The 24,146-nt window shown below is 48.2% G+C and overlaps 1 protein-coding gene across 11 annotated transcripts in view; it reads right to left on the reverse strand.

Annotated features, from left to right (window-relative positions):
* Positions 1-24,146, reverse strand: part of AP1B1 (adaptor related protein complex 1 subunit beta 1) — an 81,397-nt gene that overhangs the window by 24,984 nt on the left and 32,267 nt on the right. For 6 of the 11 annotated variants that reach the window (XM_032595480.1, XM_030335947.1, XM_030335950.2 and 3 more), the window contains exons 2-7: positions 11,005-11,067; positions 7,946-8,051; positions 4,960-5,095; positions 3,937-4,182; positions 1,949-2,139; positions 923-1,144 (exon numbers count right to left, since the gene is read on the reverse strand). In XM_032595480.1, coding sequence (XP_032451371.1) covers positions 923-1,144; positions 1,949-2,139; positions 3,937-4,182; positions 4,960-5,095; positions 7,946-8,051; positions 11,005-11,041 — 938 coding nt within the window. In that variant the 5' untranslated portion in view covers positions 11,042-11,067. Of the gene's footprint in view, positions 1-922; positions 1,145-1,948; positions 2,140-3,936; positions 4,183-4,959; positions 5,096-7,945; positions 8,052-11,004; positions 11,068-18,025; positions 18,117-24,146 lie in introns of all 11 variants that reach the window. The other 5 variants (XM_030335944.2, XM_032595477.2, XM_032595479.2 and 2 more) reach the window with 2 other exon arrangements.

A 24,146-nucleotide genomic window follows, 5' to 3' on the forward strand; every position in this document is an offset into this window, starting at 1 on the left:
AAGAAAGAATGCCTACAAGAGGCCCTTGTTCTCCACATAGCCCTGCTTCCAGCAAGGGGGCTGCCGGAATGCACGGACGCTCATGAATTAGTTGCTGAGAGAGCCATTTGACTAAAAAGGCTGGGAGAACTCCAGAGACCAGCCTCACTCTGTTCTCTGGATTGTTCCAGAGAACCCCTCCTGTTCTGAGCCCCTCAGACTGCACTAGTTATTTTTCAGCTCCACCCACCCTGGGTATCAGGCACTTCCCTTTAGAAGCAGTGGCTTACAGCTGTGATCGTTCTATGGGGTGAACAGAAATGGTCTTCTGAGTGACTTTTGCACCCTCCTGCTCAGCCCCCAATCCGATGCAAAGTCCATAGCACTTCACCACTTTGGAGTCCTCCAACCTCAGAGAATTTGACTAAAACTATAGACTCTGTCCCCAGGGAAAATACACACACACACACACACACACACACACACACACACACACACACACACAGAATCTTACACCCTGTTTCAGTCCTGTGGACTATGGAGCTATCCCTTGTGTGTGGTTAAGAAGCTCCATGCTGCTCTTTACCTCACCTGCTACCTGATTAGGTGAAGCCAGGGTTTTTCACCCTCAGCTCTACTGACATTTTGGGATGGAGAGTTCTCTGGGGGTGGAGGCTGTCCTGTGCACTCTACGACACTGAGCAGCATCCTTGGCCTCCATCCACTAGGTGTCAGTAGTACCTCCCAAAGTGTGACAACCAAAAATGTCTCCAGACATTTCTAAATATCCCTTGGGGAACAAAGCTGCCTGTGGCTAAGACTCTGGGTTAAGCTACTAAGACTTCCTGCACGGTGACAGGTCAGCTTCCCTTTGGTCCCGATCCCGTCAAGAGATGCCCCCCGACCCTGAGTGCACGCTGCACGTTTGCGGCAGCCCAGGTACCTTTTCTGTACGATGAGGTTGATGTTGCGCAGGGCCACGTACTGCAGCTCAGGCTCGGCCGACAGCAGCGTGACCAGGGGTGGGGCCAGCTTCTTGAGCAGTGTGCCATAGTAGTCCAGGTCCTTGGACAACATCTCCATGAACTTCATCAGCACCTTCACAGCAGACAGCACCACAGCAGAGTTGGCGTGGGAGAGCCTGGGGGTGACCCGCTCACAGATGCTGGGGTCCATTCCAAGGAGGGGGACAAACAGGAGAGACAGACAAGGAAAACACCCTGTTTTTAGTTATTGAGGGAGTATGTTTTCTGTAGGAAGATTGAGATCCTGCTTCTGGTGCTTGCTAACTGACCCCAACAGGTTAAAACCACTCAGAGTCTGTTTCCTCATCTAGAAAACGGAGGTGAGGATGCCAACTTCACAGGGTTGCTGAGGGCTTACATGAGATAAACCACATAAAGCACCAAGCACGGTGCATGGTAGTTAATAAATACTGGGTAACTGTCAAGTCCCTCCCTTCCCTCACTACAAGGGCATTCAAAAGGGGCAAGGTATCATGTTGGGTAGGACCAAAAGTGAGGGGTGACCCAGGCGAGTGACCTGCATGACTTCTTCCACCTTCTAAACCGGTGTTTCCTTACCTGTAAAATGTGGACAATGATGGGGCAGCTTCCACAGAGGTGCGTTAAGGATCATCTAATGCATAGGGAGCGCTCAGCAGAGCCCCAGCCACCCAGAAAGAATCCAGTGAATGAAGACTCTGGTACTATCCATCTCCTTTACTCAGCCCAAGGTGACCGGGGTCTCTGTCAGCAACCAGATCAGGCACTGGCTTCTGTTCTGTCTGTACCATGCTGAGCAGGGAGCTGACTGCCTGGCTCTGGCCTCCCTTGAGATGTGTCTGAGGATGGTCTGTGGGGCAAAGCCCTGGCAAAGGGCCCAGTAGAGGTCTGAGGCCCAGCTCATGGTTGGAGCCCTGCAAGGACCAGGTCCCGCTGGGCTGGCAAGCAAGGGGCAGCCTGCTCACCTCTGGGCCTCTCGGTCATCTTTGGGCGTATAGTTGGCCAGGCAGTCCAGGATGAAGATCTGGCCCCACTCGGTGCACTCATTCAGGGCTGTCAGTAGCTTATTAATGGACTGCGGGTTCAGGTCAAGCAGGTTGCTGCTGGGGTGAGACTCGGCAATCTCTGACAGGGCAGCCACTGCGTTTGCCACCACCTGGTTGAGAGGGTGGAAGGGGCAGAGGCTGGGGGCGCTGCTCGGGCCACAGGGCATTGGGGCTAATCATGCTGGCTGGTCAGAGGTTGAATATCCTGAAAGGAACAGGACCCGATGGGCAGGGTCTGCAGCACTGAGACCCCCTCCAAGCACTCACCCTACAGACTCCCCTGTAAACCAGAACAAACATAAGTGCTCCCAACCAGTGGGGAAAAAAAAAAAAAAAAAAGAGGCAAAACAAAAGAAACAAAGGAAAGATCGGGCTCCAAATGCCCGGCAACAGAAAACATTCCTAGCCACCTAACACACGGCCCCTGTCCACCACCTATAGCAAATCAATTCAGGGGCTGTTGAGGGTGCTTCTCGGAGCTAGAAGATTCCACAGAGCCCCTTAGGTCTGCTGGTAACAGATGGGGGCTGGAGTCCAGGGAGGTTGCCAGGTGAAGCACTGGACTCTCAACCCATTTCCACCAGAGTAGCTGTTTTTATGTGTGTTCTGCAGGGTTTTGAACTCTTCCCTGTACAAACGGTGCTCTACTGGCCAATCCTGTACTGGCCACTCAGCACCCATGTGTGATCAGTGTTTCTGTAGGACAGAGCGGGATGGCTGAGCTGAGGGGTTTATGCATTTCACTTTTTTTTAAGTTTTGTTTATTTAAGTAATCTCTACACCCAACATGGAGCTCAAACTCACAACCTTGAGATCAAGAGTCGCATGCTCCCTGGGGCACCTGGGTGGCTCAGTTGGTTAAGCGTCTGACTTCATCTCAGGTCATGATCTCGTGGTCTGTGAGATCAAGCCCTGAGTTGGGCTCTGTGCTGACAGCTCAGAGCCTGGAGCCTGCTTCAGATTCTGTGTCTCCCTCTTTCTGCCCCTCCCCTGCTCACACTCTGTCTCTGTCTCTCTCTCAAAAATAAATAAACATTAGGGGCGCCTGGGTGGCTCAGTCGGTTAAGCATCCAACTTTAGCTCAGGTCATGATCTTGCGGTCTGTGAGTTTGAGACCTGTGTTAGGCTCTGTGCTGACAGCTCAGAGCCTGGAGTCTGCTTCAAATTCTGTGTCTCCTTCTCTCTCTGCCCCTCACCCACTCACACTCTCTCTCTCTCAAAAATAAACAAACATTAAAAAAAAAAAAAAAGTCATACGCTCCTCCCACTGAGCCAGCCAGGCACCTCTGTGCATTTCACTTTAAACAGTGCCTGCCAAACTGCCTTCCAAACTGCTGCCATCCTATGTGTGAGGAGGAGCTCCCTCCCAGCCATACCCTGGTGCCCTGTCCTCCAGGCTATGCTACTTTAAGAGTGACCCTTTGCAACCCTGCAAAGATGTAGGGAAAAGGAAAAGTACTTCACATTCAGAGCTCACCGATGGTGTCGGTAAGACAGTGACAGTGACAGTGACTGGAAGGGGAAGGAGGGCACTAGTCTTGGTTGCATGCCCATTGTGTGTTGGGCCGTGCCAGGCACATTACCTTCACAGGTTAAGCCTCACAGCACTCCTGCCGGCCACGGAGAATTAGATCCATCTTACTGACGAAAAAAAGAGGGCTCTGGAAGGTTAGGCGGCCCGCCCAAGGTCACAATAGCTCATGTTAGAAAGGCCACAGAGAAGGCAACTCAGGTCTAGCTCACTCCAAAGATGGTTCCCAAACCACTGCAGGGAGGAGAACAATTAGCCTACCCAGCAAGGCTCTGACTTCCAGGACCCAGGGAGCACCTGGTGGAGGGTCAAGCCAAGGTGCTCCCAAGCAACCCAGTAGGTAATGGAACTGGCATGGTGGATGGCAACGGCTTACCATGGGGTTAGAGTCAGAGATGAGGTCTTTGAGGGTGTCCAGGAAGCCCTGGTCCTCTACCAGCTGGGCATTGATGTCGTGGAGCTTGGCTACACACACAGCCGCCGTTTTGCGCACGTATGGGTCCTCATCCTTCAGGCACTTCCGGAGTGGCTCACACAGGTACTCTGTGATCTTGTCAACGCGGATACAACCCATGGTCCGCACGGCCAGGGCTCGGATTAAGGGATTGGGATCCTCACAGTCCTGAGGAGAATCAGCCATTGGCCAGGGGAGCAGGGGCAGACTGAGCAACATCAGGTGCTGCTGTGGGATCTCCCACCAACTGTGGCCAACAGCACCAGAAGTAAGTGCCATGTGGGGACATCCGGCATTTGTCAGATACTGTGCTGGGGCTCTGTGCAATGTTGTCTCTGATTCTCACAGCAGACACACAATACTGTTCCCATTACAGGTGGAGCAGCTGAGGCTCCCAGGAAGACTGGGAGCTCGCCCAGTCACAGAGCCGAGCCATGATTCAAACCCACATCCATCTGGCACCATACCCCACAGAACCCCTCACGTGTCTGAATCTGAGCACTGACAGGGCGAGGGGAGCTAGGAAGGTCCTAAAGGTACACAGCACTGACACTTCAAGTTCTCGTTTGCTCCTTAATCTGGAGGATGGAAAACACAGAAAAGGGCAAAGTCTAGAAGGGGAACACAGCTCTCAGATGCTTGTTGAATCCTGCCCTGGCAAAGGATGTAGGGCAATGGTGCATCTCAGGGAGACATGGAGGTCAACAGGCTTTAGGTCACCTCACACGGAATGAGTTAGCAGGGTCTGTAGCAACTGATTTTCTGAGAGAGTGGGAGCCCCCTACTAGAGGACTAGGCAGCCCTCAGGCTAGGAGTTGGAGGGACTAGAAAAGAGCCTGAGTGGTTTTGCTCAGGGCCGTAGTGTCCTATCCCAAGAGACAAAAGGGAGATGGACCACTGAGCACCCAGGCCCTCTGCTCTTCCTCCCACCAAGCTCCCACTCACCTTCACAAAGGTGTTGACAGCCATGATGGCCATGTCGGGCTGACTCTTGGCATAGTTCATCAAATACAGGTACACCAGCTTCTTCAGCTCTAGGTTGTCTGTCTGCATGCAGTTCACCACATCGGGGAAGAGGGCACTGGAAAGTCAAAATGGTGTGAGTGTGGGGTAAGGCTGGAGAAAGGAAGAAGATTTTTCAAACAGCTAATGGGGAGTGTGTATGGGGAGGTGCAGGGCACAGAGACAGTGGATAGGAGGGAAGTAAAAAGATAACAGGACTTCCTAGTAAAAGGGAGGACATCAGCTCTGCTCTGTTACCATGAACACGTATTGGTAGAAACAGAACCCAAAACTTGATTTGAAAAGCAAAGTCCTCTGTTCTTTTCACAGGGTTCATTCACATACAAGCTCTGTAGGCCATCAGACTTGGCTCAACCCCAGCTCTGTCTAACGCTAGCTGTATGAAGTTGGGAAAATTCCTTCAGCCTCCCACCAAGTCTGAGTTTCCTCACCTGCATTGCAGGAAAGGTGAAACAAAACCCCATTACACAGGGCCCTTATGATAATGAAAGACAATATACTTTAGGTGTCTGGTCCTTGCCATCCAAGAGTACTGACTACTTGAAAACAACTGTTTTCCTTCCCTGATACTTAACATGGCCCCTTATACTAGAATGTTGGTTCTAGAAGCAGGGATGGACCATGCTGCTTTGACCACAAGGGCCAGCTCAGGTGCCCACTAAAAATCAGCCAGCATGAATGGGCTTTATATACATGGTCTCATTTAACAGCCCCGAGAAGCCAGGCTCTTATCCTCATTTTACAGAAGACAATACTGAGGCTCACGAATGTCAGCTGGCCTGAGGAGCCAGGTCTGGATCTAAAGCTCATGCTCGTGACTGCCATTAATCTGAGGGGAGCCCCTCCCAACATGGTACCCCACAGTCCCAGAGCCACAGGCCCTTAGAGATGTAAAATACGCTTTTTAAAAATGTTTAATTTTTTTTTTAATGTTTAGTTATTTTTGAGAGAGAGAGAGAGAGAGAGAGAGAGAGAGAGAGAGAGAGAATCCGAAGCAGGCTCCAGGCTCTGAGCTGTCAGCAGGGCTCGAACCCATGGACCATGAGATCATGACCTGAAGTTGGACGCTAACCAACTGAGCCACCCAGGCATCCCTAAAAAAAGTTTTTTTTAACTTATTTATTTTGAGAGAGAGAGAGAGAGCAAGCAGGGGAGGGGCAGAGAGAGAGGGAGACAGAATCCCAACCAGGCTCTGTGCTGTCAGCAGATGCGGGGCTCCAACTCACAAACAGAACCGTGAGGTCATGACCTGAGCCGAAGTCAAGAGTTGGACATTTAACCGACTGAGCCACCCAGCACCCCAGAGATGTGAAATATGCTTAGTTAGAAGCCTATTTTCTGTCTCTGGAATCATAGCCTCCCCTCTCAAGTTTTCTAACTTAATGCACGAGAATGTGGTAACAGAGACTTAAGAGGTCAAAGTGAGCTTCCTGGGCCTCCATAGGAAATAGCCCAGTTGGTGCTGAAATTGAGGCATCACCTCGGAAGGCGAAGAACCAGGAAGCAAGAGGGGGGTGGAGGAGAGGGACAGTTGACAGGCATGTTACATGAGCACAAGTCTACTTGAGATGGAAGAACAAAGATGCTTCCTCTGTGAGGAGGTGACAGTGGTGTTCTAGTTAAAGGAGAGTGGCTTTGTCCTGAAAGGATCTGACTTGGAAGGAGGCCCAGTTTTCCAGCAGATGCCTGATCCCTTTGCCACTCTCTCTATAGCAAGTCTCCCTGCAGAACTGTTTCTTCTGCGGCCCTGTCAGGAGGTCCCTTGCTGAGGTGGCCATGGGATAGGGCAATCCGTGGAGAAGTCTGGAGCAGTGCAATCCTGACACGGGACCCGGATGTGCTGCTCCAGGCCTCTGAGGCGTGGAGCTGGGTACTATGAGGGCACAGAGGAGAGGGTATGGGTGGAATCGCCCTGGATTTGGATTTCAGAAGGGCTGGGCATGAGTCCTAGTTCTGTCATTAACCACGTGACTGCCAGGAAGTCAACACACTCCCTTCTTTATGTGGTTTCCCTGGCCATGAATACATCATTACCTACAATACAGGAATTATAAGGAACAGCTAGGTAAACGCATCTGAAGGTGTTCTGCATACTATCAAGTGCTCTGCATTAAGTTGCTGCAAAATCCAGTCCCTGTCCTTGGGGCCTTTATGACGTGGTGGGCAGGGAAACACAAGTACGTGTAAGAAAAGGACAGAATTAGTGACAAAACACAGAGCAAGAGCTGCACATTCAGGGCGGTGGGCTGCGGTGACGAGGGAAGGCAACAGGGAGACCTTGAACAGGTTTTTAAGAGTTAGAAAAACAAGCCGGTAAACGGAAATGAAGAAAGGGACATTCCACGCAAGGACAACGCAGGAGCAAAGAAGAGGCAGCAATACTACATATGATCTGCTCTGGCAACCACATGCAAAGTAGAGGCTGCAAACCAGCGACAAATTCAACAATTCCCACTTGCAGGTGCATGTTACTGGGACAGAGCTTACCCGCAGTGTGTATGTGTTTGTTTAACATCATCTAGCGATCGAAAACAGCGAGATTTAAAATAAAAAATCCAGATTTCCTGTCCTTTTAGAAAACCAGTAGACCTGCCCACACTGGGTTCCATTTTCCCCAGCTGGCAGCAATCCTCTGGAGTTTCTGACAGGGTTCACATCACAGCCACTTCATTGCCTGTTGCCTTTTTGACCTTGCCTACTTCACTTACCCCACTACCGCCTGACCCCAGCAGCATCTGAGCACGGGACCCCTCTGTAAACAAAGCCCTTCTGTTTGGAAAGGAGGTTCAGGAAGGGAGCTGTAACAAGGGGAGACACGGGTCCCTGGAGATCCCCTCAAGGAGAGATCTGAATTAGACCAAAGCTATGAAGCCCCCCTCCGGCTGCCGCCCGGCCTGTGCCTGCACACCTGACATCTTTGCCCACAGTCATGGACGCAATCACTTTCTTTACCGCCTCCTTCTTCTTCTCCTTCTTGTCACTGTTGAGCTCTGCCTTCAGCTCGAAGATCTCCCCTAAAAAAGGAGGGACGCATGAGTGATCCAACCCCACCCTGCCGGGGGGCCATTCCCAATCTTCCAATCCCAAAACAATGAGATTGTTTAGGTCCTTGGTCTCAGTGACACAGGCAGCAGAGAAGGACAACTCTTAGGAGAGGAATCATCAAGAGGGAAGCTTGGAGGTCGTGCTAGACTGAACAGAGGCAGCTGTGGAAGCTACAAAGGTTCTGACACAAAGTGTGAGGGCAGGTCCTGCTCAGCCAGACGCTTAAACACGTTCAGAGGAAAGTGCTCCTCAGCCACCCTCACCCAAACCCCCAAGGCAGTGTGTGATGGAATCTGAGGATTGAAAATTGGAAGGGAGAGTGTAGGATTTGCTCGATTCCCACACTTGGCTTTTCCTGTTTTCCTGAACCTCCAGTTAAAACAGCGCACTCAGGGTTTCACTTCCTGAGCCACATGTGGTTGCTCAGCTCTGAAAATAGGAATTCAGCTGCCTCACAAGGGCTCGAGCACGTAATACACTGTTCTTAAGAACTTGATGATCTGGAAAAAACAAATGAGGAAATAGGGTTGTTCAGGGCCCAGATAACCCCACTGACGGTTACAAGGGCAGACTTTGGAATGAGACAGGCCTCCTGCCTTCACAACAGCAGCCGCCAGGATTTCCTGAGCCTCTCTTCAAGTCAGGTGCCACACTAACTTTTCCCCACTTCTCATTTCATCCTCATGACAACTCTGCATTTCCCATTTTGCAGATGAGCACCTAGAGGCTGTGAGAGGTTCAGAAACTTGCCCAAGAATATGCAGCTAGTAGCAGATAGGGCCAAGATTCAAAACCGGGTCTGCCAGCTCCAAAGCCCACATGCTCGGGCCAACCAAGGACATCCCTTTGCTTCTCTGAACCGGCTTCCTTGTCTGTACTCTCTCTACTTTGACTGGAACAGTGAAGTCTCTCATTTAACACTCAGATGTAAAATGCTCATCTCAGTGCCAGCACTCAATGCCCTCCATGAAAGGAGACTGTTCTTATTATTAACTTGCCATGTGACCTTTGGCTTAGATCCCTCTTTTGTAGGAGTGTCCCAGGTGGGAATAAAGCAGAGATCTAGATGGATTTACGGTGAGAAAAAAAAACTTGCAGGTTTTTATCATGACTGAACGATGTGGTGTTCAGGAAAGAACTTAAGACGACAGACAGCAAACCAAGTTAATGAAGAACAGTGCCCAGCACAGCCCAGGGCAAGGCCACACTGAGGATATTGCTCAACAGAACCAGGAGGAATCTGCAAACCTTGCAGTTCAGACTCTTGATTCTACAGGACTGAAGGAACACAGGCCCTTCTCCTCAAGAGACTGAGGGGGCCACGTCTCCCTGCTGCAGGATCCAACAGACCACGAGGTTCCTCGTGCAGGGCTGGTTCCTGCTGCAGGGCTGCCCCTGCTTTGCTTAAAGTGTTTGGTCAGATTCAATACAACTGGCCGTCAATTGATGGATCTAGGCCTGCATCACCCCAGTTCTAAGAAGACTGGTGAGATGAACCTGGGATCTGCCTGTTTCTGAAATCTCTCTCCTCTAATGGGCCCCAAATCCAATCGGTCACCAAGCCTACTGCCTCAGTCACATACCACGCACCCAATTCTCTCTACCCACAATGCTACCCCCACCCCACTGGCTCAGGTACTATTATCTCTCATGGGAGCTTTAGTACCTGGTCTTCCTGCTTCGCCTCAATCTTCACCCTCTTCAAAACTTTATTAGAATCTGCCTTGGACCTCCTCTTGTTTAAAACCATCACTGATGTCTGATTGGGACCCAGGCATCCCTCTACAGACATTCTCCTCAAAAGAAAATCCACAAAAACCCCACCACTGATGCCCCAATACACTTAGCAATAGGTTCACCCCCTCCAGCCCTGCACACCTCTCCAACCTTCCATCACACTCTGGTAACTTGTGCCCATGTGCTTTCCTTGGGCAGAGCAAGAGCTACCCTCTCCTCCACTCTCTTATCTAGCTAGCTCCACCCAAGGTCCTCCCACAGCCCCGGGTACTGCCCTTGTCGTAACACCTACCACCCTTTAGTGTGATTACTATTTTTAATAGACTGTCTTCTCTGCTTAACTGCAAGCAAAGCCAGGTCAGAGACTCTAGTTTGCCTCCTCCACTGCACAGGGAAGGGGCTCAGTAAAAACCGGCTGACCAATAATTGAAGTGCTTGGTAAGGGGCAGGCTGCAGGTCCCGGCTCAGCTGTCTCAGCTGTCGCGACAAGACTCTTTTCATCTGGTCAGCAGGCCTGTGTCAATCTCACTTGGAAGGAAGGAGGGAGGGAGGAAGGAAGGGCCAGTCAGAAAGAAGCTTACAGGGTTAAAGCACATTCGTCAGCCACTACAACCACCTGTTTTCCAGAAAGCAGAAACAATACCCTACAACATAAGACTAGCTTAGCAAATTTCAGTGCAGCAACTCAGCAGACTTAACACTGAGTCGTTAGAACTGTGGGGAAATGGTTAAGATAATGTCAAATGAAAAACAGGATATAAATTCTGACTTCACATAAAACATGTGCCCATGGATAAAGACCACACACACACACACACACACACACACACACACACATACACACACACACAATCGCTGTGGGGTTACTGATAGGATTGTGTGCTTTCTTTCCTCCAGCAAAAAACACTGAACGTTAGACCATGGGGAACAAACGAGGGCTTTGTTTCCCCCCCTACACTTGGAGCTAATGCTCTTCCCTTCCTGAGGTCTAAAAGAAGTGGTCAATTTCTTACACCATCAATACTTCAATTTTCTGGATCCACAAGGTTAAAGATGCTTGGGTAATCCCCACCAATTGCTTCTAGGCCTCCACCCCCTACCGCAAGCCCCACCCCAGCAGGGAGAAGGCAGAAGGGTGGGGCACAGAAAGGGTAGGACGAGACCCCACAAAGAAATAAACAGTACCTTTCTTGGTGGTAGTGAAATATTTTGAGTCGGTCATTTTGGTCCCTTATCTGTGGCCAGACTCTGCAAGACAAAAAAAAGGGGTGACTTTCCATTGTGTCCATTCTGTTTTCAGTTACGGAGCATAGGAGGAGAAGGGAAGGATCCAGCACACATGTGGTGTGGGAAGATAGCTTCTTATCTCTCTCCTGGGAAAAGGGGCTGTTAGATAATGGCTGATCAGATTTTGGAAGGTCATTCTGAGGGAACTATCAAATTTCTGAATGTGCATATCCTTTGACCCAGCAGTTCTACTTTTTTTTTTTTTTTAACTTTTTTATTTTTTGAGAGAGACAGAGAGAGAGGGAGACACAGAATCCAAAGCAGGCTTCAGGCTTTGAGCTGTCAGCACAGAGACCGACATGGGGCTGAAATTCATGAAGTGTGAGATCATGACCTGAGTAGAGAAGTCAGACGCTCAACAGAGTGAGCCACCTAGGCACGCCAGCAGTTCTGCTTCTAGAACTCTCTCCCACAGAAATACCTACACACAGATACAGGGGTTTTACTGCAGCACTGTCTGTAACAATACACTGTTGGAAATTAACTCAAATACCCATCAATAAGGGAATGGCTAAGTACTCTCGAGTCCACAGATTAAAAAGCACTTAGTTACAGCCACCCCTTCACGGTGCTCACTCCACCCAGCACTGTCCTAAGTGCTTCACACAAATTAACCCATTAAAGCCTCATCACAGCCTCATGGAGGTACTCTTGTGATCCCATATAGTCAAATGAGCTTGGAAGATGCCAAATTGGAAAAGATGGGAAGATTTCTTCTCTCCCCAACTTTTCCGAGCTTCTCTAACAGTGGTATGCACTATTCGTCTCTAGAGAGGGCTAGAATCTATCTATATACTGTAGACTCTCCAGCATTCCTCAAATCTAACTGGCCAGTTTCCTCAAACATCTGTCAGGACACCTCCCAATGACTTTTGTCACAGTGTGAAGTGCTGTTCTAAGGCAACAGGACAAAATACCAAGGCACCCTTGTTCATTCAACATTTTCTGAGTATCTACTATGTACCTACAATAGTTCACCTTGATGAACAGATGAAGATTAAAGATGCTACACAGGGGCCAAGCACCCTGGATACATGGCAGAGGTTCTTGAGGTGGTTCTAACGTTTAGAAGCATCCATTTACAGAGCCCCTATCACAGACAAGGGTTTTACACATATCATCTCATTTAATCCTACCAATAAGATAACTGGTTTTTAACCCTATTTCACAGATGAGGAAACTGAGGCTCAGGGTTGTTAAGTAACTTGCCCAAACATGGCTTGTAAATGGCTAAACTGAGAGACGATCTCAGGGCTGCCTGAGCTCAGCAGCTGTATTCTATCAATGAAGGAATTGTTTCCCCTACCTGAAAGGGAGGACGGAGCCCTGACAGGGGCTAAGGACTTGGTCCAAACACCATAAGACCTTCAAGTACAACTGTTCAGTCCTACCTGTAATCTCACATGGTACAGAAAACCACACAACCAAAAAAATACGAATTTGAATGGAAAAAACTCACTCACATTGTCCCTTTTGTTGCCTCCATGGAAGAGACTTAAACATAGAACCCATCGAGGGCGCTTGTGATGAACACTGGGTGTTATATGTAAGTGATGAATCACTAAATCCTACTCCTGAAACCAATATCACACTACATGTTGACTAATTAGAATTTAAATAAAAACTTGAAATCAAAAAAAATTTAATAAATTCATTACAAATAAAAACATAAGGGCACCTGGCTGGCTCAGTTAAACATCTGACTCTTGACTTCGGTTCAGGTCATAATCTCACGGTTTGTGGGATGGAGTCCTGTGGTGGGCCTCTGCACTGACTGGTGCGGAGCCTGCTTGGGATTCTCCTTCTCCTTCTCTCTCTGCCCCTCCCCTGCTCATGCTCTTTCTCTCTCAAAAATAAAAATAAATACACTTAGAAAACAACAACACAGAATCCATTAACATCTTCTTTCAATGCGTTACTATGCGGGGCAAGATGGAGGTTAATGGTGGGATGGATGTGAGAGGTCAGGATCAGTTCAAAAGTCTCTGGAAACAAAGCTGACATAGCTCCTCTTCAGCCCAACTGAATTCTCCAGACTAAGCTTGTATTCATGGCAGGATGGCAATGAGACCGTTCCCCAACTGAGACACCCATAGATCTCGTCTCACTAATCAAAGGAAAACAAGCATGTGCTGTCTCAGGGCTGCCTTACATCCTTTGTGGATCCCGTCAGAATAAAGGAATAAAGGCTTCGCTGACAAAACAGTACAAAGAGGAAAACGACAATTCTACTTTCCTTTGGGGATAAAAAGGGATGGTGGCACTTTCCTGTAGGAGGTGCAGGAAAAAGCAGAAGAGACCGTGGTGTCTGATGATGGCAGACCCACAGGGGGACTCTAGCTTGCAGGCTGTGGCAGCAGCAGTCAGGACTATGGACGGATCCACCAGGTCAGCCCGGTCCATGGGTCCATCCATCCTCCTTCCTCACACCCGGCCCAGGGTTCTGCACATGGCCAGTGTTGAGTCTGAGTTGATAGTTGTTAAAAGAAACGAAAAGGGGCCAAGGAACATCCCCAGGAGCCTCAGCTTGCTCTCTGACAGCTCGGTTATGTAACTATTTAGCATTTGTTTCCTACAGGAGTTTACTTACCCTGAAAATAATTTTCTTTTGAGCACACATGAAGCCATTTTCTCAGAGAAATCGCACCAACCTACAGGGGTTTCTTTTGGAGTGTTGAGAATGAGCAGGTAAACAAGATCATGGGATGTCTGCCACACAACAAAGGGCTGTATGGCTTCAGGAGTCACAAGCATGAACACAACTAGCAGTGGTATCCAAAACAGAAGTACCCCATTTCTCCAAGTTTAGTCTAAGAAGAGGGATCAATGAAAGCAAAAGGGGCTAAAAATTGTAGACCGAAAGAATCACAGTAACATATAAACCCCTCCATTGCTAAATCCAGAAGGAAATCAAAGTGAACAAAAAGCAAAAACGAACTGCGTGATTGGGACCTGAGCAAAAGTCAACCAACAGAGCCACCCAGGTGCCCCCTTACCAAGGACTTCTTTAAAATTCTTTTAGAAAACATAAAACTACTCCATTTCAGGCTTTGTTACTCTGTTACTCAGTTTCTTTGCTTTAAGCCTGGTGGCAGGGGAAAGCAGGAGTGTGGGTAGGATTTTTTTTTTTTTAAGTAAAATTACTAGGGACTCGTCCTGGAATTATGGGATCAAAGTCATAACTTTGCAAGTGTGGGAAGGTAGATTTAAGGTGAGCACAGCATCTGTGGCTCCTCAGAGACAGAACCAGTCTTTCCAGGTGTACCCCTCTTTAATTTTGACTTTCCCTCCCCTTGAGGCATTCCTTAGCCTGTAAATGCTGAAAATGAGGGGTATCCTAGCCCAGAATGCTGTCTCCTTAGCAAAAGTGACTCATCACACTGGCCAGAGCAGTTTCCAAACCAAAAATTCCCTCCAATTAATTGTTTTTTAAAGTGCGTCCTGCCACTTCCAAAGATGGAATCCAAACCCTACGCTTTTTCTTGCCTGAATTGGCTGTCTGTTTTCAGTTGTGGCTCATGTGTGCAATCAGATCCATCACACAAGGTCTTTAACCCCTTTGGCCTCCATTAGTAGGGACACAGCATATGGTGATAGCTGAGCGGTGCCAGGGAAAGCACCAGCCTTTCCTGGGGCATCTGCAAGTCTGGTCCTTTAGACCAAACTGTAGGGTTTTCTCCATTGCTTCAGAAAGAATGAAAAATCTTTTGCACTGACATCTAAGAGGCAACTGCAGAGAAAGGACACAGGAGATAACCACCCTTAGCAGATCAACCAGGTGTAATTGATCTTCCACAGTGAAAGCAGGTTTCTAAAATCTGTGCTCTGGGTGGCTTTGCAAAAGCGTTTTCACTTCTCCCTACCACCCTTTCCTCCTTCACTTTATTTTCCTATATGTGAAACAACTTCAGAGGGATACAGTTTCTGCATCATCAGTCCCCTTGGGCCCTCTGCAGAGGGATATGTGAAATAGACACTGCAGAGAAAAGAAGCAGCCAGCACCCGGGCTGGGTAGCAGTTTAAGTTGTGAGTAGTTGCTTAGCACCTATAAAAGGAAGGGTGTCATCAAAGCTCAGCATTATAGGGGTGACAGCAGCTGTAGGGGTCTAATTAGCTGACCCTGTGGCTCTGTTGCTTTTTTTAATCCCCCAAAAGAGAAGCTTCTTACCCTTTCTTCCACCTGAGTGGTTGCATACAACACAAACAAGAAATTGTTTCCAATTGTCAACCAGATCAATGGCTTTTCAAGCCCCTTCTTCTTTTCAAACTGTTTAAAACAAAAATATGACTGCCCTGGTTGACATAAGACTGGGGGACCTACAGCCTAGCTCATTCCAGAATGCTCAACTCCCCTCCTTCACCAGGGGCCCTTCAGGCAGCCCACAGTTCCAGGGACAAGAGTTTCGGCCTATCAAATGACAGATAAACTCCCTCCCACATCTCACGTTTTGTGATTCTCTGCTAGATGAGAAATCCATTTTTTCACCAATGAGTGTTCTTCCAGGCTATCAAACTAGAGGAAATGAAGCATGATCATTCTCAGAGCACGACAGAAGACGTTTCCAAGGGACAAGAGAAAACAAATGCAGAATGCAGCATGGCCAGCAAACCTTATTAGGTCTTCAGTAAGAAGGAAAACAGTAACAAGACAAGCAATTCCCCAAACGGCCCGCCAATGGCCAGGGAAAGGACTTTTCTAGTCTCAGAGCAGTGATTCGTTCCAGAACAACCTATGCTCTGCAATCGAGAGGCATGAAGTTGGCGGCAGTAGCACAGTCCGCTACGCATGGTGGGCACTCAGTGAATTAACAAGGGAGACCATCAGTACCGTGAGATGAGCCAGAGAAGCAGCTTTAGGAAAGGGAAAGGGGAAGGAGATATTTGGCAAGGTCTGATCCAGCCACCAAGACTCATCTCTGAATTCAAGGATATTTGAGCAGGGGAAAAATGATCCCTGAAAGTCTGTGTTGGTGGCTTCCAACTTTAGTGCTGTTTAAAATTGTCACCGTTGGGGTGCCTGGGTGGCTTAGTTGATTGAGCGTCCGGCTTTGGCTCAGGTCATGATCTCACACTTTGTGAGTTTGAGCCCTGGGTCAGGCTCTGTGCTGACGGCTCACAGCCTGCAGCCTGCTCGGGATTCTGGGTCTCCCTCTCTCTCTGCCCCTCCCCAACTCACAGTCTGTCTCTCTCTCTCAAAAATAAATAAACAGGTCACTGTTAAACCCTTGCCTGATGAACAGCTGTTCAGAAGCCTGTTCTAGGCACATGTTAGCTCAAGGACTGTCAAGACTAAGCTAGGAAGAATGAATAAGAGGGGTTAGGGTGGTGCTGTTTCTTCTTCGTTTAGAACAGAAAAGCCAAACTTAATCATCCCACACGTTTGGCTGTTTCAGTTCTGTCTCAAAGCCACAGGTTGATTCATTCACAAATATTCCCCTACTCTGTGCCACGCTATGGATCATGTGCCTGCCCCATGAAGCCTAGAGTTTATAATAAGAGATAATGATTCTACTCACCACCCAGCAATCACTCATCACTGTTCACTTATCTGACTGGCCCTCGTAAAAGGAAAAAGGTCCTGGGGCACCTGCATGGCTCAGTCGGTTGAGTGTCCGACTTTGGCTCAGGTCATGATCTCATGGTTCATGAGTTGGAGCCCCACATGGGGCTCCATGCTGGTGGTGTGGAGCCCGCTTGGGATTCTCTCTCTTTCCCTCTTTCTCTGCCCCTTCCCTGTGTGCACTTTCTCTCTCTCTCCCTCTCAAGAATAAACAAAGTAAAAAAAAAAAAAAAAAAAAAAAAAAAGGAAAAGGTCCTCACAGGTAAGTCCTAAAGTTCACTTTATATACAGGGAAATAGGTAAGGCCAACTTGAAGATTAAAAGGTGAATCAGCAGTAGAGAAACCAGATTTCAGACTTTCTCTCTGAGACAATGTGGTCGCCAAACTCAGACAGACAGGCTCTTTCAAGTCGGTTCAAGAATTGTGAGAAAATAAGCTGTGTTCGTCTTTAGGCTTGGCATGAAATTCAGAACAAAGGTGGCAGTGCTAGTCGTAATGGCAAACAGATGAGCACCATGGGCCAGACACTGTGTAAAGAGCTTCGCATTTAATCCTCACAATAATCTGTGGAGAAGGTACTGATAATATCACAAGTTTACAGATGAGGAAACTGAAGCCCAGAGAGATCAAGGCATTTGTCTGGAGTCACACGGCTAGAAAACGGTAGCACTGACCCTCTCTATCCCTGCCTCATAATAGGTCCCACAGGTCCCATTCTGTCCAGCAAGGCAACTTCTCCTGTCTGAATGAAGCCCTGGTAGAAACACACACACTCCAAGCTAAAGGATACGTGAAATATGTTGCCACACATCCCTGCAGAGTCCCTCGAATGTTGAATTACAGGTTATTTCAGGGCCAGCCCATCCAGCTTGGACAACACGAATGTCAAGTTTGGTAACGTGCCTAGTGAAAGCCTGTCTGGATGAGTGTGCTGAGTTATGGGCCTCCTGGGATTTGAATGAAAAGTGACTAGCCAAAATCAATCTCCTGAGACCCACTAGCAATTAAAACCTCAAAATGAAAAGGAAGTAAAGGCAGGCACATGCCATGTTCTTATGTTAGCACTGGGTCTCTAGAACCTATTTCTAGAATTGCATGCCAGTTTTCAACTATCTACAGACAGTAATGTTTGGAAAGATCTGCTATCAAGAGGCCAAAGACTATAAAACAAGGTGCCTTGAGATCTCAGTTTTCCCATCTATACAATGGGAATACTTTCTGAAGATCTGTCAAGTGTTGGAGTCATCCACTCAGCATGTGTAACAGTGTGGGGCACTGTCAGCTCTGAGATGGGATTGTGCCCCACATAGGAGCATGCACACAGCAGACAAAGGACAGTTTTCCCTCTGGGATCTTACAGATGCAGAGGTCAGGTAAAGGACTGCGGGTGAACGGCAGAGCAATCATGCCTTCCAGATGAGTGCCACCATTGCTCAGACGAGGAGGGTTCTGTGAATGAGAGAACATCCAGGGACGCCCTCTTAGAGGAACAAGGGCTTGCCTGGATAGGAAAAGATGATCACATTTGTAAAAGGAGGGCTGAGGGTGACCTGGAAAAGACCCACAAGATGCTAAACTGCTGAGGCTAAACCGCCAGCAACACTGACTAGGGTGCAGGCTCTGTGCTAAGTGGTTTATAGCCCCTCTCTCATTTAATTCTCAAGGTAACCAACCCATTTATAAGTGAGGAATTAAAGATGCTGAGAGAGGAGTGACTTATCCAAGGCCAAAGCCAGCCTGCGTGTTCAGGAGTTTGTGAGAAGCCCTGCCTGGCTGAAGGCAAGGACTTGGGAAAGAAAGGAGTAGATGAGGTGAGGCAAAGAAGGATGAGATTCACAGACGGTCTTGGATGCCAGAGCATGTTAGATCCTGCAGGCAGAAGATGCAGTGATCCTGTCAAAGGACAAGTCTCACGCTGACAAGCATTTGACACTGCTGATCACTCCCTCTTCCTTGAAACACTTTCTTCCCCTGGATTCTAGGATGCTGTGCTCTCCGCCTTCCCCTCTATCCCACTGCCTGCTCCTTCTCAGTCTCCTTTGTGGGTTCTTCCTCGTCTCCCTCTTCTTCAATGCTGGAGGGCCCTAGGCCTGGTACCTCTTCCCTTCCCCACCAATGTTATCTGGCTTCTTTGGTAAGCTCACCCAGTGTCAAGGCTTTAAGTATCATCTACATGCTGACACCCACAAGTTTACATCCCTAAATCCAACCTCTCCCGTGAACTCCCAGCACAGATACCCAAATTGCCTAATCGACATCTGAACTTGAATGTCCATATAGCTAACAGGCAGCTCAAACTTAACAACTGACCTCAAGCTAAGAACCTCAGTTGCCCTTGACAACACACACTCTCCCTCACATCCCACATCTAATCTATCAGCAAATCCTACTGGGTCTACCTTCAAAATGAATCCAGAATCCATAAAGCGGATTCACTACCATCACTACCACCAGGCCCCAACCTACCATCACTCTTCATTGGGATTGCTACCAAAGCTGTTTCCACACTGCTTCCAACAACTCACTTCAGCAACAGGCAGAATGGTCCCATTATCGTCTAAGGCAGAAAGTGCCACTCTTCTGTTCAAAATCCTCCAACGGTTCCCTGCTTCACTCAGAGTAAATCTCTACCATGAGAGATTTTGAGGCCAAAATCTCTACCATGGCCTCATGGACTATAAGGCCAGTATGAGATACATCCCTTCTGTCTCATACCACCCATTACTCCTTTCAACTCTTTTCCCAGTGTTTTCCCCATCATTCTCTCAATTCCAGCCACATGCGCCTCTTTGCTGATCCTTGAACACAATAGGAGTGTTTCTATCTCAGGGCCTTTGCACGTGCTGTGATGGTCACTTTGCCACAGAGGCTTTCTTCAGATAGTGTCATGGCTCAGTCCCTCACCTCTTTCAAATCTCACTCAAATGTCACCTTCTCTGACCACTTTATTTAAAATTGTACACATCCCTGGGGCACCTGGGTGGCTCAGTCGGTTAAGCATCCAACTCTTGGTTTCAGCTCAGGTCATGATCTCACGGTTCATGAGATCTAGCCCTGTGTTGTGCTCTGCGCTAATAGCGTCCCTTACCCTCTCTCTCTCTCAAAATAAATAAACTTCAAAAAAAATTGTATACATCCCCAACCAATTCCCCAACTCCCTCTTTCTTTCCTCCTTTTGTATTTCTTCAAGGTACTTATCACCAATATACTATAAAATTTATTTATTTATTAAAAATTTATTTATTTATTTATTTTTGAGAGAGAGAGAGAGAGAGAGAGAGAGAGCGCACAAGCAGAAGAGGGGCAGAGAGAGAGAGGGAGACACAGAATCCAAAGCAGGCTGCAGGCTCTGAGCTACCAGCACAGAGCCGGATGTAGGGCTCGAACCCACAAGCCGTCAGATCATGACCTGAGCTGAAGTCGGTCGTTTAACTGACTGAGCCACCCAGGAGCCCCTATAAAATGTATTTATATTGTCTATTTTTTTTCCCCTTCCATAATGTGCTTCATGAAGACAAAGATTTTGTCCATTTTATTCACTACTGTGAAGCTCCTAGACTGTTATCTGGCAAACAGTAGATGCTCAATAAATGTCTGAACGATTAGTGCTCAACTCTCCACTCCGGGAAATTTCAAGTTTTGTAAACCAACCTCAGCTAGAGACCAGCTTCCCCTGTTCCATTTACAGGGTGTGCCAGCATCAGAAATGCGTCTTCTCTGGCTGTCAAGCTATTTTGACAAAACTGAAGTTGAAAATGTCAGACCCTGTAGCCCATTTTACAGCCAATCAAAGGAAGACAAGTAAATAAAGAAAAGAGAGAAGAAAGGGCAAAGGGGGGAGAAGATCAGGTGGCAACACCTCCAGCGGGAGAAAGGTCCAGGCCATTTCCCTCAGTGAGGCCAGATCGCCATGCCCTGCTCCCATGGGCATCGGCTCAGAGACAGGGCTGCAGGAGGTGGGGATGAACTGCTGGGGGCAGGGTGCTCGGACACAGCTATGAAGTGAGCACATGCAGGCCCTTCCCTCTGCCTGTAACCCTTTAGGCCCACAGGCCTTCTGTGTCCTTTGTCAAGCTCTTCACTGCCTTTGCCCTTGCTGAGCCTTCTGCCTGGATTATCCTCTCCAGCTTCTAGAGTAGCTGCTCCAACTTATCCTTCAAATATCGGCTTAGATGACATCACTTCAAAGACACGGTCCTGAGCTCACTAAGTAGGTATTTTCCTGTCCTCACCCTCACCCCTGTTCCTAGTCACAGATTTGCTGAGCACCTCCCCCCCATGTACTGTAAACAGGTCTACATGCAAGGGATGCAGCAGTGAATAAGTCAGATAAAAATCCTTCCCTTCATGGAGCACGCATTCCAATAGTAGACAGGGCCCACAAGTACCAAATAAGTACAAAATATACTATCTCTGAGAGTGATAAATGCTATGGAGAAAAAGAAAGTAGGGAAGGAGGATACAGAGTGTGGGGGAGGGGAGGAAAAGAGGTTGAAATTTAACCAGGTGGCCGCCTTGAGAAGGTGACAGGTGACACTGTCTGGGGAAAGAGCCTTCCAGGCCTAAGAAGTGAGAAGTGGGGATGTTTGAAGAACAGCAGGGAGGCTGAGTAAGCGGTGGGTTATGAGGTCAGAGAATGGAGGGGGCCTTCCAGGTCAAGGTAAGAACTCTGGCTTTCACTGAGTGAGGTGGGAGCAGCTAGAGGGTTTTGAGCAGGAGTTCTGAGATCGGACTTACATTTCAACAGGGGCTGGCTGCTCTGCCTGCTTCCCTCATGGCTTATCAGTTTTTCTAATTATTACACTTGTTTTCTATTTCCTCGTTGCCTCCCCCCCAACCCCACCCCATTCAAATGCAGTAAGCAACCCAAGCACAGAAATTGACTTGTTTACCTACCATCAATCACACTTAGCCCAGTGCCAGGCACACCACAGGGCTCAATAAATACTGAATGAATAAACGCCAAATGTGTGACGGCTCTGTCCTAAGTGTCTCAACGTCCAGCCCCTCAGCCCTTAGAGATCAGAGAATGAAGACCACAGGAGCAGACTCACCAGCTAATGAAATTTTGTCATTCCATTCTCAATATGCTTAAGGCCCTAAAAGCAATTAGGTGTGGCAAAGAGTATGTGTCACCTAAGTCTATTTCTCTACAGAGCTCTGCTTTGACGAATGTTTTCAGTACTGAAAGTGAACAATGCGGGACTGGTGTTAAACCTTGGAGACCTGACTTCCAAATCTACCATCGTCCAGCTCAAGTCCACAGAGGAGATGGTAAATCTGGGAGAGCAGTCACTAAGGCAGGCATCCTGGCTGCTGATGAACTGTGGGCATTCTGGAGTCAACCAGCCATACTCTTACCTTAAGTGGAAGGGGGTCTCCCAACTTCGGGGAAACCCTCTTAATGGAGTCAGGGATCAAGCCCAAGACTAAAGACCCGAAAAGGATGAGACTTGGGAATCTAAAACCACAGCTAAGGTCAGCTCCACTAAATAACAGGGGAGACAATCCAAGAACAAGGGGTTGGGATAGGAAAGGTGGCTACAGCAGGTGTGACAGGGGCCCTCCAGGGCGTCTACACAACTTAAGAAGCACAAGCACACCACCGCTGTAAACGATAATTGCAATGTCACATACCTGAGGGATTTGTGAGGCTAAAACGGGTCAATACATACAAAACCTCCAGCAGTGCCCAGCTCACCAAGCGCTTGATGAACATAGCCACTCTTCCTACTACCTAGAGAGAGTGGTTACCACCAGCACCTCCTTGCCGCTCCCCAACCCCAGGTCTCTGGAGGCCCTGAAGCACTCTGATGGTTGGCTGGGTGGTAGCAACAGCAGCCCAAGAGGAGTAATCCTATCACTCGTCAGATTTCTCCCTATTCCCCTGGAGTGATATCAGGATGGACAGGAGATCATCTGGAAAGTGCTTTGAATTCTTTAGGAATCAAGGAATCCTAACAATTCAAGGCAACATTCATTCATTTACTGAACACTTACTGAGCACCTACTATATGCCAGACATTTCACTAAGTGCTAGACACACACACACACACACACACACACACACACAGTTAAGACAAGTTCTCCCCAGGGATTAAGAGCTGTTTACTTAGAAGACAGCCAAGTGAACAGACAATGACAACCTATCGTGATCAGTGACACAGGACACGGTGGAAGTTCAGGCCCGCGAGGTGGGGGAGATGATTAGACAGGAAGCTCCAAGTAGTGGTCCAGCAAAGAAAGAGCCATGTGTGTGACAGGGAATGGTGTTCAGGCAATGAGGACAGCACAAAACAGAGACAGAGGTAAAAAGAGTTGGAGGCTGCAGAAGTGGCAAGCAGCTGAATTTGACTGGAGCTTGGGAAGAGATGAAGTGAGGAGTAGGACAGATAAGGCAGGAGAGCTAGGCTGGAGTCAGCCCAAAAGGCCTTGAAGGCCACGATAAGGAATGTGAGTTTTAGCCTGAGGGCAATGAGGAGCCACTGATGGATAATCAAGCAGGATTATTTTTTTAAGGATTTCCCAACTGCTCAAGTGATATTTTCTCTCTGGTGTTATTTGCTTCTCTCTGTGTGAAGAGAAAAAAAAACAACACAAAAACCATTTCTGGGCTGTGATCACTTATCAGTGACCTGTCTTAAGCAGCAAAAAAATAAAACCCTGTTCAGAAAAAGAAACATCTACATGACGTTGATGTCCTCTCAGCTTTCATAATTACACAAACGTGCAAAACCCACACCCGAGCCATGCTTGCTCACTGTCAGCATATCAGACTCTGGTGCCAGCCGTGAGGGTTTTCTGGGAAGTGAGCAGTCAAGACAGCAAGTTTCAGAGGATGACCAGAAAAAGATGAGAGGCCAGAGCCAGTAGGGCCAATAGACTAAACTTGTCCTGAAACTTTTAGGAAGTGAAACAAGAAGGGTAGTAGTAGTCCTGTGTATACAAAGGTCTCTGCAAGAGGAAGTAACACCCCACAAAGCAGGGTTGACAGCCTTCCTCAGACACAGGCCCCCAGTAGGCACCAACTGCCTAGAGTCAAAGCATCCGACCACAATAACAGTCTCTGCACAAATTTCCTTATCTAATACACACACACACACACACACACACACACACACACACACACACACATGAGACTACCAGGGGTTGGGGGAGAGGAGATGGGGAGAAGGTGATGGTCACTATCATTTTAGAGCTGAAGTAAAGGAGGCCCAGCCCAAGTAAGTTGTCCCAGTCATATTACCAGGAAGCTGCTGAACTGGGGTCGGAACTCAGAGTTGACTGATGGGGAGGGAGTCAGGCAGTGCTTTTTCCATTACACCTCTGAGCCCTTCCAGTTGCCCAGGGTGAAGCCTCTGCTCAACCCATACTCAACAACCTCTGAGGGATCTGATTCTTTGAGAACTATTGAAGCTTTTCTCCATGACAATTTTTAAGAGGTTGGAGGAGGCTGGTGGGCTCAACTCAGGACAGGGA

This window comes from Lynx canadensis, chromosome D3, assembly GCF_007474595.2.
Source record: "Lynx canadensis isolate LIC74 chromosome D3, mLynCan4.pri.v2, whole genome shotgun sequence".
NCBI classification, from domain to species: domain Eukaryota; kingdom Metazoa; phylum Chordata; class Mammalia; order Carnivora; family Felidae; genus Lynx; species Lynx canadensis.